At 40.8% G+C, this 19,096-nt stretch overlaps 1 protein-coding gene across 7 annotated transcripts in view; it reads left to right on the top strand.

The window, feature by feature from the left end:
* RGS12 (regulator of G protein signaling 12) overlaps positions 1-19,096 on the top strand; it is a 183,552-nt gene that overhangs the window by 55,938 nt on the left and 108,518 nt on the right. The window contains exon 1 of one of the 7 annotated variants that reach the window (XM_073342644.2): positions 16,441-16,884. The exons of the other annotated variants lie outside the window; for them this stretch is intronic. Coding sequence (XP_073198745.1) covers positions 16,819-16,884 — 66 coding nt within the window. The 5' untranslated portion in view covers positions 16,441-16,818. Of the gene's footprint in view, positions 1-16,440; positions 16,885-19,096 lie in introns of those variants that run through there. 7 annotated transcript variants of the gene reach the window in all.

Genomic DNA, 19,096 nt, shown 5'->3' with positions numbered 1-19,096 from the left:
CGATTCGCTGAACAAGAAGTAGGACAGAGTGGACTTGTAGGCTCTAAAGTTTTATGTTGTTTTATTTTTGAATGCAGTTTTTTATTGTACTTAATTCTAAATTTGTAAGTTAAACTTTCATGGTAAAGAGCTTGCATTACAGTACTTGTTTGAGGGGAACTGAAAAATACTATTTATTTTGTTTTTTACAGTGGAAATATTTGTAATAAAAATAAATATACAGTGAGCACTGTACATTTCATATTCTGTGTTGTAATTGAAATGAATATATTTGAAAATGTAGAAAACATCCAAAATATTTAAATAAATGGTATTCAATTATTGTTTAACAGCACAATTAATTGCATGATTAATCACGATTCATTTTTAATTGCTTGAAAGCCCTATAAAAAAGTTTCTTCTACTTAGTTTCCTCTAAATGTGCTTCCTTTAAACTAGTGGCCATATCTAGCTTAAGACAAAAGACAAGACACTAACATAGAGCGAGCAGTATAATCTAAAGAAAAATTTAGGCACGTGAAAATGTACTAGTAAGAATTTCTTCAGCATATTATAGACTCCTTTTGGAATAGTACATTAGTCAGCTATGTATACAACACTCCTTTTACTGTAATCTGCTTTCCTGCATCACGTTCCCCTTTATACTTGTACTAGACTTGTACATGCTGAGTGAAATTCTGCCCCTATCAAAGTCAATAGAAAAACTCCTATTGACTTGGAAGCTAGGTTTTCACCCCAAGACTTTATAGAGTTAATCTGATAAATGTTCTAGCCCTTTTTATGAAAAATACTGTATAAAAATATTTTATGGTTATGTAACTTGTAATAAAGTTTCAGCTTTTAATTATTGATTGGATTACTAAATTGGACTTTAACACGGGTAAAGAATATACGGTTTTATAGGCATGAGTATAAGCTCATAGCACTCCTCATGAATGATTAGCCCTCGGTACATTATGTAAGTTAACCTAAGATATTGTCAATAAAAAAATTATACAATGCCTTTATGGCTGATGTAAATAGTGTTTTATTTTCTTCCCCTTGAAAAGTGACAGTGAAAAAAGTGGCACAAGTTTCCTTCCCCGCTCTGAACTCTAGGGTACAGATGTGGGAACCTGCATGAAAACCCCCTAAGCTTATTTTTACCAGCTTAGGTTAAAAATTCCCCAAGGTACAAACTATTTTACCTTTTGCCCTTGGACTTTATTGCTGCCACCACCAAGCGTCTAACAAAAATATAACTGGGAAAGAGCCCGCTTGGAAACGTCTTTCCCCCCCCGAATCCTCCCCAAACCCTACACCCCCTTTCCTGGGGAAGGCTTGATAAAAATCCTCACCAATTTGCATAGGTGAACACAGACCCAAACCCTTGGATCTTAAGAACAATGAAAAAGCAATCAGGTTCTTAAAAGAAGAATTTTAATTGAAGAAAAAAATAAAAGAATCACCTCTGTAAAATCAGGATGGTAAATACCTTACAGGGTAATCAGATTCAAAACATAGAGAATTCCTCTAGGCAAAACCTTAAGTTACAAAAAGACACAAAAACAGGAATATACATTCCATTTAGCAGAGCTTATTTTATCAGCCATTTAAACAAAACGGAATCTAATGCATATCTAGCTAGATTACTTACTAAGTTCTAAGACTCCATTCCTTTTCTGTTCCCAGCAAAAGCATCACACAGACAGAGAGACAGCCTTTGTTTCTCCTCCCTCCAGCTTTGAAAGTATCTTGTCTCCTCATTGGTCATTTTGGTCAGGTGCCAGTGAGGTTATCCTAGCTTCTTAACCCTTTACAGGTGAAAGGGTTTTTCCTCTGGCCAGGAGGGATTTTAAAGGTGTTTACCCTTCCCTTTATATTGATGACACCCCCCCCCCCAAATCTCAGATAGTGTGAAACGCTGGCTGTGATTTCTTCCTGGAGCTCTAGGAGAAAACAGAGTTAATAAGACACATGCACCTCTAAATATATTACCAAGTATATAAAGACTAACAATATTTTCCACATCTCAAGGACGATTTTAACCAGTTGATTCTGGGAAACTTTCATGGGAGAGTGCATCAGCTACTTTGTTAGAAGCTCCTGAGATGTGCTGGATGTCAAAATCAAAATCTTGGGCAGCTAAACTCCTCCGAATAAGTTTTTTTTTATTTCCTGTGGCAGTATGAAGCCACTGTAGCGCAGCATGGTCGGTTTGCAGGTGGAAACACCGTCCCCAAACATATGGGCATAGCTTTTCCAGAGCGTAGACAGTGGCGTAACATTCTTTTTCACTGACTAACCAGTTGCTTTCCCTCTCAGACAGCTTCTTGCTGAGAAACACTACAGGGTGGAATTCTTGATTCGGTCCTTCCTGCATTAAAACTGCTCCCACACCGAGCTCGGACGCGTCTGTGGTTACTAGGAATGGTTTGTCAAAGTCTGGGGCCCTTAGCACAGGATCAGACATGAGTGTCGCTTTAAGCTGGTTAAAGGCCTTCTGACACTCTTCAGTCCACTGAACGGCATTTGGCTGTTTCTTTTTGGTTAGGTCTGTCAGTGGGGCAGCGATTTGGCTGTATTGCAGTACAAATCGCCTGTAATATCCGGCCAAGCCTAAGGAGGATTGGACCTGTTTCTTTGACTTTGGGACAGGCCATTTTTGGATAGCATCCACTTTGGCCTGTAGGGGGTTGATAGTTCCTTGACCCACCTGGTGTCCAAGGTAAGTCACTCTGTTTAGGCCTATTTGATACTTATTAGCCTTAACAGTTAGGTTTTCTGTTTTCTGTTAGTTGTTTTTTCAATGACTTCTGGAACAACTCTACCCAATTTACAAATAAAAATATTTTTCTTCTAATAATCAAGTTTGAAAACTCAGCATGGAATTTGAGAGTTGATCTGTGTTCTTCTTTGGCAATGCATATTTGACAGTAAAGATTTTGAAATATACTTAACTTTGTTGAAGCCTGAATAGAATCCATCTCACTCTGACATCACTTGGTTGGCCTAGCAGTTTTATAAGGAGTGAAAAATAGTCAGTGGGAGTACTCATGTGGGTTGTCAGGATCGGGATTTAGTTATTAAGCAGATAGATAAAACTAGTGGCTCATCAAATGGCAACTTGCAGCTGGAAGTCTAGAGATGGATTGCTGGTTTAGAATAGTGTAGAGGGAATAAGACATGGCCAGTAGTTTACTGGAGAGAAGCATGTGCAGTGGCTGAAGGGAGCTTGGCAGAAGAGGAAGAGGAGACTCTAGCTAGTGACAGGTTTCAGGGTAACAGCCGTGTTAGTCTGTATTCGCAAAAAGAAAAGGAGTACTTGTGGCACCTTAGAGACTAACCAATTTATTTGAGCATGAGCTTTCGTGAGCTACAGCTCACTTCATCGGATGCATACCGTGGAAACTGCAGAAGACATTATATACACACATAGATCATGGAACAATACCTCCTCCCACCCTACTGTCCTGCTGGTAATAGCTTATCTAAAGTGATCATCAAGTTGGGCCATTTCCAGCACAAATCCAGGTTTTCTCACCCTCCGCCCCCCCCCCCCCAAACTCACTCTCCTGCTGGTAATAGCCCATCCAAAGTGACAACTCTCTTCACAATGTGTATGATAATCAAGGTGGGCCATTTCCTGCACCCCCTCACCCCCCTCCAAAAACTGTGTGTGTGTCTCCCCAGAAAAAAGCGGGGGGGGGTGAGAGAGCCTGGATTTGTGCTGGAAATGTCTCACCTTGATTACCATGCACATTGTAGGGAGAGTGGTCACTTTGGATGAGCTATTACCAGCAGGAGAGTGAGTTTGTGTGTGTGGTTTTTGGAGGCGGGTGCGGGGGTGAGATTTGTGCAGGAAATGGCCCACCTTGATTATCATACACATTGTGAAGAGAGTTGTCACTTTGGATGGGCTATTACCAGCAGGAGAGTGAGTTTGTGTGGGGGGTGGGGCGGAGGGTGAGAAAACCTGGATTTGTGCTGGAAATGGCCCAACTTGATGATCACTTTAGATAAGCTATTACCAGCAGGACAGTGGGGTGGGAGGAGGTATTGTTTCATGATCTCTGTGTGTATATAATGTCTGCTGCAGTTTCCACGGTATGCATCCGATGAAGTGAGCTGTAGCTCACGAAAGCTCATGCTCAAATAAATTGGTTAGTCTCTAAGGTGCCACAAGTAGTCCTTTTCTTCTAGCTAGTGAATTAGTGAATCTCTGACATCAAAAATGACATCTGTGACAGACTACTGCCTAAATCTCAGATGCTGTAAGGCAGCCACAGTGTAGATGCAGGGCAAAATTTTAAACTGACTGAGGGTGGCTAATGTGAACTCAGTGGGTGGTACTTCTGTAATATCAACAGACCCTGGTCATTGGTGGGTGGGATTGAACCTGAGACCTCTGGAGTTCAGTGCATGAGCCTCTACTGCATGAGCTAAAAGCCATGTTTATAAAAAGCTATCCCTATAAAACTGCTGTGAGCTAATGCAGTAGAGGCTCATGCACTAAGCTCCAGAGCTCCCAAGTTCGATCCCGCCCACTGACAACTGCGGTCTGTTGGTGTTACACTTCAATTGGTGCAACACAATCAACTGAAGTAAAATTAGTTAAGGACTAATCATGTAGGTCAAGAGTCTGAATGCATCCGATGAAGTGAGCTGTAGCTCACGAAAGCTTATGCTCAAATAAATTTGTTAGTCTCTCAGGTGCCACAAGTACTCCTTTTCTTTTTGCAAATACAGACTAATATGGCTGCTACTCTGAAACATATCTACATTATTTGCTTTGTTTTTTCTCTCCTCCCCTCCTGCCTGCATTACAAATTGTCCCAAAAATTGCTTCCCTCTTTAGCTTAGGACTGACCTCTGTACAGTTTTTTTGTAGGCCTCTCAATGCATTGTCTCCAATCCACATTCTTGAACCAAGCCTAAATGTGTTCCTTCTAGTATCCGTTCTTTGGAAGTCATCCTATATTGAAACATATAAAGGCTCCCTGGAGTGACATTATAACAGATTTAATGAGGATAGAAATGTACATAAAATGATATGTTTCATAGAAATGTAGGACTGGAAGGGATCTTGAGAGATCATCTACTCCAGCCCCCCACACTGAGGAAGGATCAAGTATACCTAGACTTCCCCTGACAGATATTTTTGTCTAACTTGTTTTTAAAAGCCTCCAATTATGGAAATTCCACAGCCTCCCTTGGAAGCTTATTCCAGTGCTTAACTATCCTTGCAGTTAGAAAGTTTTTTCTACTGTCTAACTTAAGTCTTCATTACTACAGATGAAGCTGATTACTTCTTGTCCTACCTTCACTGGATACAGAGAACAATTGATCACCGTCCTCTTGATAATGTATTTGAAGACTGCTATGAGGTCCCCTCTTCAGTCTTCTTTTCTCAAGAGTAAACATGCCCATTTATTTACTTATTAAACCTTTTTTAATTTTTGTTTTTCTCCTCTGGATTCTCTTGTGAAGGTGTGTCTGTTAGGATATAGATATTCAGGCCTGTCTGTAAAGGCCAATACTCTAAGAATTTAGGTGTATTCTTATCACTTGGCTAGTTATAGAGGTATAAAAGAAAGAATCAAAATCACTGTCTTGCCGGTGTAAGAGCCTTCTCTTACTGTGACAGTCTGAGGCCCTGTTCTTAGGCTAAGGCCTCTGGCTAAGCAACAGAGGCAGCCATAAGATGGGAAGCGAATAGTCACATCCTCACATTCCAAACTAGTCACATTTGAAATAAGGTGCTATGGGGCTGTTAAGAATACAATCCTGTCCTGATAATGCCTATCGCCTCCAGAGAAAGGGAAGTGCCTAGAAGATGTAAAAGGAAACTTAGTTTGATAGCATCCTGTCTGGCAAGAACTCACTTATCAACAGCTGGGATGTGAAATCCTCATTTCTGTGTTTGTTCTATCACTGTAGTCCCCATTTCCGTATTGTTTGTCTGCATAATCTCTGGTTCTGTGATTGTTTCTGTCTGCTGTATAATTAATTTTGCTGGGTGTAAACTAATTAAGGTGGTGGGATATAATTGGTTAAATAATCATGTTACAATATGTTAGGATTGGTTAGTTAAATTTCAGTAAAATGATTGGTTAAGGTATAGCTAAGCAGAACTCAAGTTTTACTATATAGTCTGCAGTCAATCAGGAATTGGGGAGGGTGGGGGAAATGGGAACGGAATGGGGGTGGGGAAATTGGAATCATGTTTGGCTAAGGGCAGAAATGGGAACAGGGACACAGGTGTAAGGCTCTGTGGTGTCAGAGCTGGGAAGGGGGACACTAAGGAAGGAAACTGGAATCATGCTTGCTGGAAGTTCACCCTGATAAACATCAAATTGTTTGCACCTTTGGACTTCGGGTTTGTTGTTCTCTGTTCATGTGAGAAGGACCAGGGAAGTAAGTGGGTGAAGGAATAAGCCCCCTAACACTGTCACCCAGAACTGGCCGTAGGGCTCCAGCTCACCAGTGCCAAGTAGAGCAGGACAGTTACCTTCTGTGTCTTACATATTACACTCCGGTTAATAGACCCCAGAATGATATTAATCTTTTTCACAACTAGATCACGTAATTGATTCTTGTTCAATTTGTGATCCCCTATTCTTTTCAGCAGTACTGCCACCTAGCCAGTTATTCCCCATTTTGTATTTGAGCATTTGAGTTTTGCTTCCTAAGTTTAGTACTTTGCATTTGTCATTATTGAATTTCAACTTGCTGATTTCAGATTAATTCTCTAGTTTATCAAGATAATTTTTAATTCTAATCCTATCATCCAAAGTGCTTGTAACCCTTCCCAGCTTGGTGTCTTCCACAAATTTGTTAAGTATACCCTCTACTCCATTATTCAAGTAATTAATTAAAATGTTGACTGGAACTGGACCCAGCATAGACCCCTGCAGGTACACAGTAGAATTGTCCTTCCAGTTTGATAATAAACCATTGATATGGAGTATTTTTTCCAAACAATTATGCACCTACCTTATAGTAACTTCATCTAGACTGTATTTCCCTAGTTTGATTATGAGAATGTCACATGGGACTCAGATTTCAGAGTAACAGCCGTGTTAGTCTGTATTCGCAAAAAGAAAAGGAGTACTTGTGGCACCTTAGAGACTAACCAATTTATTTGAGCATGAGCTTTCGTGAGCTACAGCTCACTTCATCGGATGCATACCGTGGAAACTACAGCAGACTTTATATATACACAGAGAATATGAACCAATACCTCCTCCCACCCCACTGTCCTGCTGGTAATAGCTTATCTAAAGTGATCATCAGGTTGGGCCATTTCCAGCACAAATCCAGGTTTTCTCACCCTCCACCCCCCCACACAAATTCACTCTCCTGCTGGTGATAGCCCATCCAAAGTGACAACTCTTTACACAATGTGCATGATAATCAAGTTGGGCTATTTCCTGCACAAATCCAGGTTTTCTCACATCCCCCCCACCCCCATACACACACAAACTCACTCTCCTGCTGGTAATAGCTCATCCAAACTGACCACTCTCCAAGTTTAAATCCAAGTTAAACCAGAACATCTGGGGGGGGGGGGGGGTAGGAAAAAACAAGAGGAAATAGGCTACCTTGCATAATGACTTAGCCATTCCCAGTCTCTATTTAAGCCTAAATTAATAGTATCCAATTTGCAAATGAATTCCAATTCAGCAGTTTCTCGCTGGAGTCTGGATTTGAAGTTTTTTTGTTTTAAGATAGCGACCTTCATGTCTGTGATTGCGTGACCAGAGAGATTGAAGTGTTCTCCGACTGGTTTATGAATGTTATAATTCTTGACATCTGATTTGTGTCCATTTATTCTTTTACGTAGAGACTGTCCAGTTTGACCAATGTACATGGCAGAGGGGCATTGGCACATGATGGCATATATCACATTGGTGGATGTGCAGGTGAACGAGCCTCTGATAGTGTAGCTGATGTGATTAGGCCCTGTGATGGTGTCCCCTGAATAGATATGTGGGCACAATTGGCAACGGGCTTTGTTGCAAGGATAAGTTCCTGGGTTAGTGGTTCTGTTGTGTGGTATGTGGTTGTTGGTGAGTATTTGCTTCAGGTTGTGGGGCTGTCTGTAAGCAAGGACTGGCCTGTCTCCCAAGATTTGTGAGAGTGTTGGGTCATCCTTTAGGATAGGTTGTAGATCCTTAATAATGCGTTGGAGGGGTTTTAGTTGGGGGCTGAAGGTGACGGCTAGTGGCGTTCTGTTATTTTCTTTGTTAGGCCTGTCCTGTAGTAGGTAACTTCTGGGAACTCTTCTGGCTCTATCAATCTGTTTCTTTACTTCTGCAGGTGGGTATTGTAGTTGTAAGAAAGCTTGACAGAGATCTTGTAGGTGTTTGTCTCTGTCTGAGGGGTTGGAGCAAATGCGGTTGTATCGTAGAGCTTGGTTGTAGACGATGGATCGTGTGGTGTGGTCAGGGTGAAAGCTGGAGGCATGCAGGTAGGAATAGCGGTCAGTAGGTTTCCGGTATAGGGTGGTGTTTATGTGACCATTGTTTATTAGCACTGTAGTGTCCAGGAAGTGGATCTCTTGTGTGGACTGGACCAGGCTGAGGTTGGTTGTGGGGTGGAAATTGTTGAAATCATGGTGGAATTCCTCAAGGGCTTCTTTTCCATGGGTCCAGATGATGAAGATGTCATCAATATAGCGCAAGTAGAGTAGGGGCTTTAGGGGACGAGAGCTGAGGAAGCGTTGTTCTAAATCAGCCATAAAAATGTTGGCATACTGTGGGGCCATGCGGGTACCCATAGCAGTGCCGCTGATCTGAAGGTATACATTGTCCCCAAATGTGAAATAGTTATGGGTAAGGACAAAGTCACAAAGTTCAGCCACCAGGTTAGCCGTGACATTATCGGGGATAGTGTTCTTGACGGCTTGTAGTCCATCTTTGTGTGGAATGTTGGTGTAGAGGGCTTCTACATCCATAGTGGCCAGGATGGTGTTATCAGGAAGATCACTGATGGATTGAAGTTTCCTCAGGAAGTCAGTGGTGTCTCGAAGGTAGCTGGGAGTGCTGGTAGCGTAGGGCCTGAGGAGGGAGTCTACATAGCCAGACAATTCTGCTGTCAGGGTGCCAATGCCTGAGATGATGGGGCGCCCAGGATTTCCAGGTTTATGGATCTTGGGTAGTAGATAGAATATCCCAGGTCGGGGTTCCAGGGCTGTGTCTGTGCGGATTTGATCTTGTGCTTTTTCAGGAAGTTTCTTGAGCAAATGCTGTAGTTGCTTTTGGTAACTCTCAGTGGGATCATAGGGTAATGGCTTGTAGAAACTCGTGTTGGAGAGCTGCCGAGCAGCCTCTTGTTCATATTCCGACCTATTCATGATGACAACAGCACCTCCTTTGTCAGCCTTTTTGATTATGATGTCAGAGTTGTTTCTGAGGCTGTGGATGGCATTGCGTTCCGCATGGCTGAGGTTATGGGGCAAGTGATGCTGCTTTTCCACAATTTCAGCCCGTGCACATCGGCGGAAGCACTCTATGTAGAAGTCCAGTCTGCTGTTTCGACCCTCAGGAGGAGTCCACCTAGAATCCCTCTTTCTGTAGTGTTGGTAGGGAGACCTCTGTGGATTAGTATGTTGTTCAGAGGTATTTTGGAAATATTCCTTGAGTCGGAGACGTCGAAAATAGGATTCTAGGTCACCACAGAACTGTATCATGTTCGTGGGGGTGGAGGGGCAGAAGGAGAGGCCCCGAGATAGAACAGCTGCTTCTGCTGGGCTGAGAGTATAGTTGGATAGGTTAACAATATGGGACTGTGTCAAAAGTGATAAAATCAAGATATATCCAATATCTGCTGCTTTCTCCCATCCACTAGGCCATTATCCCTGTCAAAGAAGAAAATTAAGTTGGTTTGGTATGATTTGGTCTTGACAAATCCATACTGGCTATTCCTTATTATCCTGTTATCCTCTAGGTGCTTACAAATTGATTATTTTACTAATTTGTTCCAGTATCTTTACAGATATTGAAATTAGGCTGACTAGTCTATAATTCCCCAGGTCCCCTTTGTTCCCCTATTTAAAGACAGGTGTTCTGTTTGCCTTTCTCCAGGCTTCTGGGACCTCCGCACCTGTCCAACATGAGTTTTAAAGAAAATCACTCCTGGTTTGGCTAGTTCCTTAATTCCCTAGGGTGAATTTTGTCAGGTCCTGCCAATTTGAATACATCTAATTTATCTAAATATCCTTTAATCTGTTCTTTCCCTTTTCTGGTCTGTGTTCCGTCCCTCTTGTTCTTAATATTAATAGCATTAGGCATCCCGTCACAATTAACCATTTTAGTGAAGATAATCAAAATATGCATTAAACACCTCAGTCTTCTTGATGTCATTTATAGTTCTCCTTTCCTGCTAAGTAGTGAAACTATACTTTCCTTTGTCTTTCTGTTGCTTCTAATATATTTGTAGAACTTTTTCTAACTGCCTTTTCTGTCACTTGCTAAGTGTAACTCATATTGTGCCTGTCCTTCTATGCTTGTGCTATTCTTTGGTACTTCTCTTTAGCAGTTTGTCCATGGTTCCATTTTTTTGTGGGATTCCTTTTTGATTTTTAGGTCATTAAAGAGCTCCTGATGGGGCCATATGAATCGGTTACTATTCTTCCTATATTTCTTTTGCATTTTTGCTCCTAATAGTGTCTCTTTGAGAAACTGACAGCTTCCCTGAATTCCTTTTTCCGTTAGGTTTTCTGCCCATGGAATCTTACCTACTAGTTTTCTGAGTTTGTTAAAGTCTGGTTTTTTGAAGTCCATTGTCCACATTCTGCTGCACTCATTCCTTTCTTTCCTTAGAATTATGAAACCATCATTTCAGGATTACTTTCACCCAAGTTGCCTTCCACCTTCAACTTTGCAACTAATTCCTCTTTATTAGTCTGAATCAAGCCTAAAATGGCTGCCCCTCTGGTTACTTCCTCTACCTTTTGAAACAAGAAGTTGTCACCAACACATTCTAAGAACCTATTGGAGATTTTGTATTTTGCTTTATTACTTTTCCAACAGATATCTGAGTAGTTAGTCACCCATTACTATCAGGTCTTGTGTTTTGGCTATTTTTGTTGTTTGTTCTAGAAATGCCTCATCCACATCCTCTTCTTGATTTGGTGGTCTATAGTAGACTCCTACCATCATGTCACCCCTTATTTCCCCACTTGCACTCACTTTATCTTCATTCAGAGTCTTTCAACTGGTTTGGCTCTCATATCCTTCTGGACCCCAGAACAACCATATATATTCTTAATGTATAATTCAACACCTTCCTTTTCCCCGTCTGTCCTTCATACAGAAGCTATACGTCTCTATACCAGTATTCCAGGCATGAGATTTATCCCACCAACTCTGTGATGTACTAAATGGTATACTAATGCTTCCAATTCTTCCTGTTTATTCCCCATAATCCTTGCCTTTATGTATAGACATCTAGGATGCTAAGCACCTCTCCTCCCGCCTCTCCCCCCCCAGCCTGCTTTCTTCTTGATGCTTCTATCCTCCTATTGTAATTCATCACCCCGCTAAAACATACGCACACAAAAAGATCTAGTTCTCTGTTAAGGTGGTCTTTAGCATGGCAAGAAAGATGATTAGTAAGGCTAAGATTATTTCAAGAATTCCATGACTTCCAGCAACCTCCATGACACTGGAGGCCCTCGCAACTGACTGACTGCTACTGGCAGCAGGGGACCCGGCGGCAGCCCAGCCTCCACAAGTGGTGTGGGACCTTCTTGCAGCTGCCTAGCAGCTGCGGTTGGTGGGACACCCCCGCAACTGACCAACTGGCTGTGAGCAGCTGCCGAGGGACCCCAGAGCTGCCCAGCGGCTGTGGGCGGGGTGCTCCCCCACAGCTCCCCAGCCCCTGCTGCTGGCAGGGGCACCCCCTGCAGTTGCTCAGCTGCTACGAGCAGCCGCACCGCCCTCCCGAGCTCCTAGCCGCTGGTGGCGGTGGCAGCAGCAGAGGGACCCCAGAGCTACTTAGCGGCTGCGGGTAGGTGTAGCTCCCAGTTGCTGGCAGCGGCAAAGGGACTGCAAAGCTGGTCAGTGGCTGGGGGGCCACCCGCAGCTCCCCAGCCGCCACCGCTGGTAGGGGCACCCCCTGCAGCCTCTTAGACTCCATGGGCAGTCCCCCTTCTGCACACCCCCCCCCAGCTCCTAGTGGTGGTGGCAGAGGGAGGCTGGAGCTGCTCAGGGGCCCCACACAGCTCCCCAGCCTCTGCTGCTGGCAGGCCCAGCCCCCACAGCTCCCTTGCTTTTGCTGGCAGCGGGGACCCCCCACAGGGCGGCAGGGGGACCCCTCGCAGCCACTGCGGTCCCTGTAGCTCCCAGCTGCTGCAGGAAGGACAGGGTGCTGGACCCTCCTCCTTCCCCATTTTGTCAGGGATATTTTTAGTAAAAGTCAGGGACAGGTCAGGGCTTCTGTGATTTTTTTTGTTTATTGCCCGTGACCTGTCCATAATTTTTACAACTTTTTATACATACCTCTGGGCTTTAATCACCTGTCCCCTTTGAACCTAGTTTAAAGCTCTCCTCACTAGGTTGGCGAATTGAAGATAATATTTCCCTTGTTGGTCAGATGCATGACATCTTTCCCCCGCAGTCCTCCTTCCCAGAACAGCATCCCAGGGTTGAGGAGGCCAAAGCCCTCCCATCAACACCATCTGCATGGCCATGTACTCCTCTCCAGGATGCATGTGTTTAGAAGCAAATAGTCCCTTTGAGGAAGTAATTCCTTGCAAAATTTCATTTTAGAAAGTTAAGCAGCTTATAGTCTACAAATTGTTTCAAAAATCCAACATGCGAAATAATGAGTGTATTTTTCCAATTTCTAAATAAAAATGACTGAACTGATTATAAATAATTTGTAAAACCAAAATAAAAAAATAATGACTGATAAATCTTGAGGAGCTAGGTTTATGTCAGAAACTCTGACAGAACTGTAACTCCTGTTTTTTTCCTATAAGCCCAGTTCTGGAAAGCCATCCCTATTCATGAAAACACCTGAGCATGTGTTTAAAGCCCATTTAAGTCCACTGGATTTTAGTAGATGCTTAAGTACTTTTCTGTATAGGAATGACTTAAGCACATGCTTAAGTGATTTCCTGAGTTAGGGCTGTTATCGCTAACCAGTATACTCCAATAATTACTACTAGGTTTGTTTTGATACAGCAAATATTTTGTAATTTGTAATAATAGATTAAAGGGACACAGACAGCGTTGATGGGCATCAAATTTTACCTACCTTAAAAATACCATTCTGCATTTGATGTAAACATTTATTATTTATATAATCTCAAAAAGTGTGCAAGCTGATTCACTCATGTAAGACTGTTACATTCAAAAAGGCCCCATTTTGAAAATGCATATTTCCACAAATAGTCTTAATGGCTACTCACAGCAGTAAGTTCTGTGCTCTGTAGTGAGCATTTGCAAGATTGGGCCCAAAACAAACAACATTAAAGATATAAAAGTAGTGGAAGAAAGAAGCACAAGATTTTTTTTTTTTGTACTTTACTTTTGCTCTTCTATTTTTATATTAATCCTTGCCTGTTTGCCTTGTTAATTATTTTTATTTCGTGATTTCTCATTTTTTCCTATTTAGATCTTAACTCTTGTCTGATTTTAATTTACTTACTGCTCTTTTTTTTGTTTTGAACTACTTCTTGTCTTATGTTTTTCCTTTAATCATACCTGTTTTACTCATTATTTTCTTCCAACATCACTCAGTTTTTGTAATCTCTTTTTTGTACTCAATGTTTGTTTAGCCCAGGGATCTCAAACTCAATTTATCTTACGGCCAATGCCAGTCCTCAAATTCTTCCAGTGGGCCAATAATGTCACTGAAGGTGGTGTTCAGAAAAGAAAACATTTATATTGTATGTTTTATTTTGAATTTCTTAGAAATAATAAAACTGTCATACGCTTTATACAATTCTTCATCTGCCAGAGAGTTTTTAGTGTTTGCCAGACACCCGGCAATGCTTCAGTTCTGTCAGTTTGTTGATGTTTGGCCTCAGTGGCCAAGCAGTTGAAACCTTCAGGATTGCAGCAAGGTGTGCATCAGATAGTTGTGTTTGGTATTTTGACTTGTTTATATTCATTGCGGAAAAAGATGACATTGCCTCCATGGCTGACTCTGCCTGGCAACTAATGATGCTGCCTCCATGGCTGACTCTGCCTGGTGACTAATGATGGTATCTCTGTCCCTTTCCCCCAGCCAGTAGGAGCCGTGTGGGGTAGCGCCTGCGGCAGACATTGCCGGCAGCGTGTCTGCATGCGTTTCGCCTCGATGGGCCGCAGTGGGGAGGTTCTCGGGCTGCAGATGGCCTGCGGGCTAGGACTTTGAGACCCCTGGTTTAGTCCTTTCCCACCCCCCCTTTCCTGGTTTAATTGACCCTTTTCTGTTACCCTCCAGTTCCTTTGCCTTTACTTATTGCTGTTATATTGTGACTATTAACCTTTTCCCCAGAGTCCTCTCTGTATTTCCCCTTCTCTGCATTCAAACCAATTTACGCCCCCTCCCCTCAAATAAATTGTTAATTGAAGTTTGTTCTGCAGTGCAGTTGGGTAAAAGCAAGCTCCTGGGTCCCATGGTGCTGTTACTACTGTCAAGAATCTCTATCTATTGAGGAGTAGGGCTAACCTGCAAACCTACATGATAACTGAAACTGCCTAAATGAGCATTAATGCTTACTAACGGCGCCCATCTAGGACGTTAATTGACGAAAAATTTCATTAAAGCAGAGTTAAGGTTGTCTGGTGATATCCTGTTCCCTTCCAGAATGTTGGATTCAGCAAAACTCAAACTTCTGAAAACCAGGAAATACAGAGTTAAGGTACGTGTCCACACACCCTTAACTCTGCCCTCCTTGAGTGATGCTCCAATATGCCAATAACGCTGCCTTTGCATTGTACTGAATAAGAGCTAATTACATGTGCCGCCCATTTAGATTTAGCTTACCTCACTAAAAGAACACAATATCTGCTAAATCTTCAAACCCTTTCACCTTTATGCACACAATGCCATCTAAAACTATACTTTTATCATATCATGTCATAACCATCATAAAACTGACAGTCCATACTCATTTCCCAGCTAACTGCTGACAATCCCCATAGAATGAAGACACCTGTGCCCTGCTACTAAGACAACCTACTTAAAGCAGTGCTGAAATGAGGCATACTGGATCTATCAAGTGTCCGGGAAAGGGATAATTCCCAGTGGCTACTGCCACCTCCAGTGGGTCAGAGTTAAGGTTGCATTGGCATGTATCTTACCATATTTCCTGGTTTTCAAAAGTTTGGGTTTTCTGAAATGAGCATTCTGGAAGGGGACAGGATTATTACCAGGCAACCTTAACCCTGCGTTAATTAAGTTTTTTTGGTCAGTGAATCATCAGTGTAGTTCAGGTCCAGGGATGGGGCAAGAAGTCACTTGCTGGCCTAGTGTTCCCCTAACCCTTCCCTCCCCACTCTGCTGTTTCTGCTTCTGGATGATGTGACTTTTTCTCATGGCTTTTAATTGGCCACCCTGTAGGTGGGTGATTGAGCTTCTGCCCCACATGATGTTGCTGAGTGAGACTGCTAGAGGCTTGGTGCATGTTTTAATGAATTAAGAGCTTATTAAATGTGTTGGATTGCCATCTCTAGAGATGGAATTCTTCTGTTTATTCACAGGATATGTATAGCATGGGCAACAGCAGTGCAAGCTTCCCTCATACTGTTCTGATACTCTGCTTCACTTTTGACTTGATGGGGCTTCTGCTAAAAGCTGGTGCCATTCAGTCTCTACAATCCATTTGCAAGTTAGTTTGTCAAGTGAGAATACCAAAAAGGTGCCACCTGAGGTGTTTCTACCATATGGACACCTGTTAGTTAGAAGTTATTCTGAAATCACCAAATACATTTTATCTGTTCTCTTGATACAGAAAAAACTGCTACCCCGTTCCCTACTGCCTGTCTCCAAACCAAAGGCTGAAAAAGAGATGAAATCCTAGTTTCTTAGCTGTGCAAACCATGTTTGGGTTCCTTTATAATATTACACATGTATCTCTGCCCTGCTTGTCTGCTACATTCTGATGAGTAGGTGTGGTATTGAAATTTACAAGAATACTTCACCTGGAACAGGATTCTTGTAAATTTCAATACTTTTCTTACTCAGAAGGACAGAGAGCAGAAAGGCAAGATGAGGTAAATGGCATAATATGCACAGGTGATTGCGATCATGAAGAAACATGCAGCTGCATGCCCAGAAACAGAAAGCAAGGAAGTTTCTCTAAGCTTAGTTATACCAATTTTAAGTGTTCTTTTTAAGTTAACGTTAGTTTGTTTCTGAAACATAATATTTAAAATACAAGTTGATGACCTGATTCATTCATATAATGTTCATTTAAGAGGAATTTATTAAAAACAAAATGTTTAATTTGGAGGGGAAAATATTTGACTTAATACCTAAACAAGTTTGGACATACACGTTAAAACTGAGGCTCTTAGGCCTTCATTAAATGCGTTTTGCAGTAGAAGATTCTCCAGTGGCATCTTGTTATCTTGACAGAAACTTTATTATTATGTATAACTTGCCTAAACAATGTGTTAAAAGATTGAGCGCAGGCAGTTTGTTCTTTAGACAGGCATATATACAGAACCAGTACTTAGTCAGGGCGGGGAATGCACTGGGGAGGAGGAGAATGAGAGAGGTAGTATTAAGGACAATAGGTTGAAAGCTTCATTTATTTTACTGGCCTCTCAAGAAGTAAATATGTGTTCAACTTCAGAAAGAGCTTAACAGTGAAGTTAAGGGGACTGTTTCCTAACAATGAGAGAAACATTACTCAGGCACTATTTATACATGGAGAAAGCTTTTACTCTTACTCAAGTGTCTGTAAGTATAAAGTTTTGTTTATCTAAAATGAACAGAGGGCAGGAATATGCTTTAAAGGGTAGTTTTCAAAGCTAAGGAATTTTGTTAATGCAATACAAAGTATTTCTAAGAAGTTAGACTTTTAACAAAACAAAGTTTATAAGTGTTTATGAGTTGACTTTCTGTATGAGCTCTAATGAGAATTTAATCAATATGCTGTTTATATGGATGTATTTTCAATATAGATTGAGTAACATAAAGTTTTACAAGTGTGGGAACTGTACACTAGTTGTAAAGTTGTTTCTCTAGTGGATTTTGTTTTTATTCCTTTTTTGTCATATTGGCAGTTACTTTATTTTCTTCAAACTGTAATGCTCTTGTATCCATGATATAAGGGTGCTTTTTTAAACTTAGAAAGGTATCTGTTAATTGTCACAGTTGTTTCCAAGGTGTATAGATTAGATGATTTTCTTTGGTTTGGATATTCAGCCAACAATTCAGATTACCGATGGCTTATTATTAATTACCAGATAAAAACTTTTTACTCTATACAATGTTTATAGAATATATAACTTCTGGAACTTTTTGGAGCTTCATTTTTTCTCTTTTCTTAATCTCTTGCTAGTCAGAACACACACATTTTGCAGATAATGGCAAAATATATTACTAGGCTTTGGTTTTTGAAAGTCTCAAACTGTAGCTTCTTTTTGCTGATTCATTTTAGGATTAAGGAAAAGTCTCTGTTTTTTAAAATGAAAAGGGAAATGTGTATTTTAGAAGTGCTAGACTTAAAAAGAGAAGTGAGTACACTAGTTACATTACTAATGAGCAGTCCTTTAATGCAGGGGCTGCAATAATCTGAAACTCTGAAACTCAGTTTGGGGGTAGGAGGAAGCTCAAAGAGGCTTAATGTGTGTGGGTGATCCGTCACTTAATCATATCCTCCTTATGTGTCATTTAATTAAATTTTACTATTGGGCTGTAATTCACGTATGAAATCTTCTTTCATTCTGGACATGCAATTAACATTCACTCCTGTTTTTTTTTTTTTAAACAATTTTATCTGTCAAGGAAATTCAGATGGCTTAAACTTTATACGTTGATCAGCACTTTGCAAAAAACTGTTGTATTTACCGAGCAACAATATGTTTTTGAATTATGAAAAAGGCTAATTTCAATAGTCAATTTATAATTAAAGGGGTCAAAAGACTTCTTTTAAGTGTTTAAAATATGGCTTTGAGGACAAAATATTTGTTTTCAAACTAGCTCTCTGTTTAACAAATGTCTGTTTGGATCTAAACTTTGAAAATATGTGCACAAAAATCTTGGTAAAACTTGCATTTTTTGTTGACAGAAGAGGGCACTCAACAACAATTTGAATTAGGCTTCTTCATTTTGCTAAACGAGTTACATTGGAAAACTTAGTATTCAACAAATTTTGCAGTTGTGTAGTCTTTGAATTGTTTATGTAAAGTATAAATTCAAAAGGAGTATATATGCTAGGATATATTCCTAAATAGAAATTTTGCCTTCTGCTGATATAGTTAAATTAAAATGCATTGGATGGGAGTCTTTTTTCCTTTTCTACTAGTGGAATGTATGTTCTCTTTTTACTACTTAGGAGCAGGCAAAAACTTGCCAAAAAGTACTAGTTGACAGCTAATGGAAAACTTTTGAAAATCATTTTTTAAAAGTAATTTTATTTGTATATTATTGTCTGTGTTTCTTCCACCTATCTTATTTTTTTATTTCAATAACTAAGGGCATTTGAATTAAATGGGATGTTCCTAACAAAATTCTCTTGCTCCGTTTTTCATGCAAATGGTTATTTTCTTTGTCCTATAGTGAAGAATGAGAAAAGAGTGATATAAGGTAAAGGAGCATGAAGATATTTTAGCCAAACAGTGTTTTCTGCCTGCTCCAAATTTACTACGAGAGCTTTCCCTTTTCCTAGTTGCTTAGCAGATTTTTTGCTTTCTTCTTTCTTTTTGCTCACTGACGTTCATTTTTTGTTCAACCAAAACTAATCTTGACTCTGTCATTTCTGTCATTTCTGCCTTTCTCTCAGGCTTCTCTTCCTGCAACCATGTAGACAAAAGGAAAAAAATATCTTCTTCTAGGATGGGGAGAGAAAAAGACATAATTCCGGGTTTTATGCCCCTCAGCCCTTTTTAGTTTCAAAGCAGATGAATGTGGACTTACAGATGCCTCTGTTGATACATCTGAATTGGTC

Source organism: Lepidochelys kempii, chromosome 4, assembly GCF_965140285.1.
Source record: "Lepidochelys kempii isolate rLepKem1 chromosome 4, rLepKem1.hap1, whole genome shotgun sequence".
Lineage (NCBI taxonomy): Eukaryota > Metazoa > Chordata > Testudines > Cheloniidae > Lepidochelys > Lepidochelys kempii.
The sequence above is the reverse complement of the archived record's forward strand: the minus strand, read 5'-3'. Positions and strand labels throughout refer to the sequence as shown.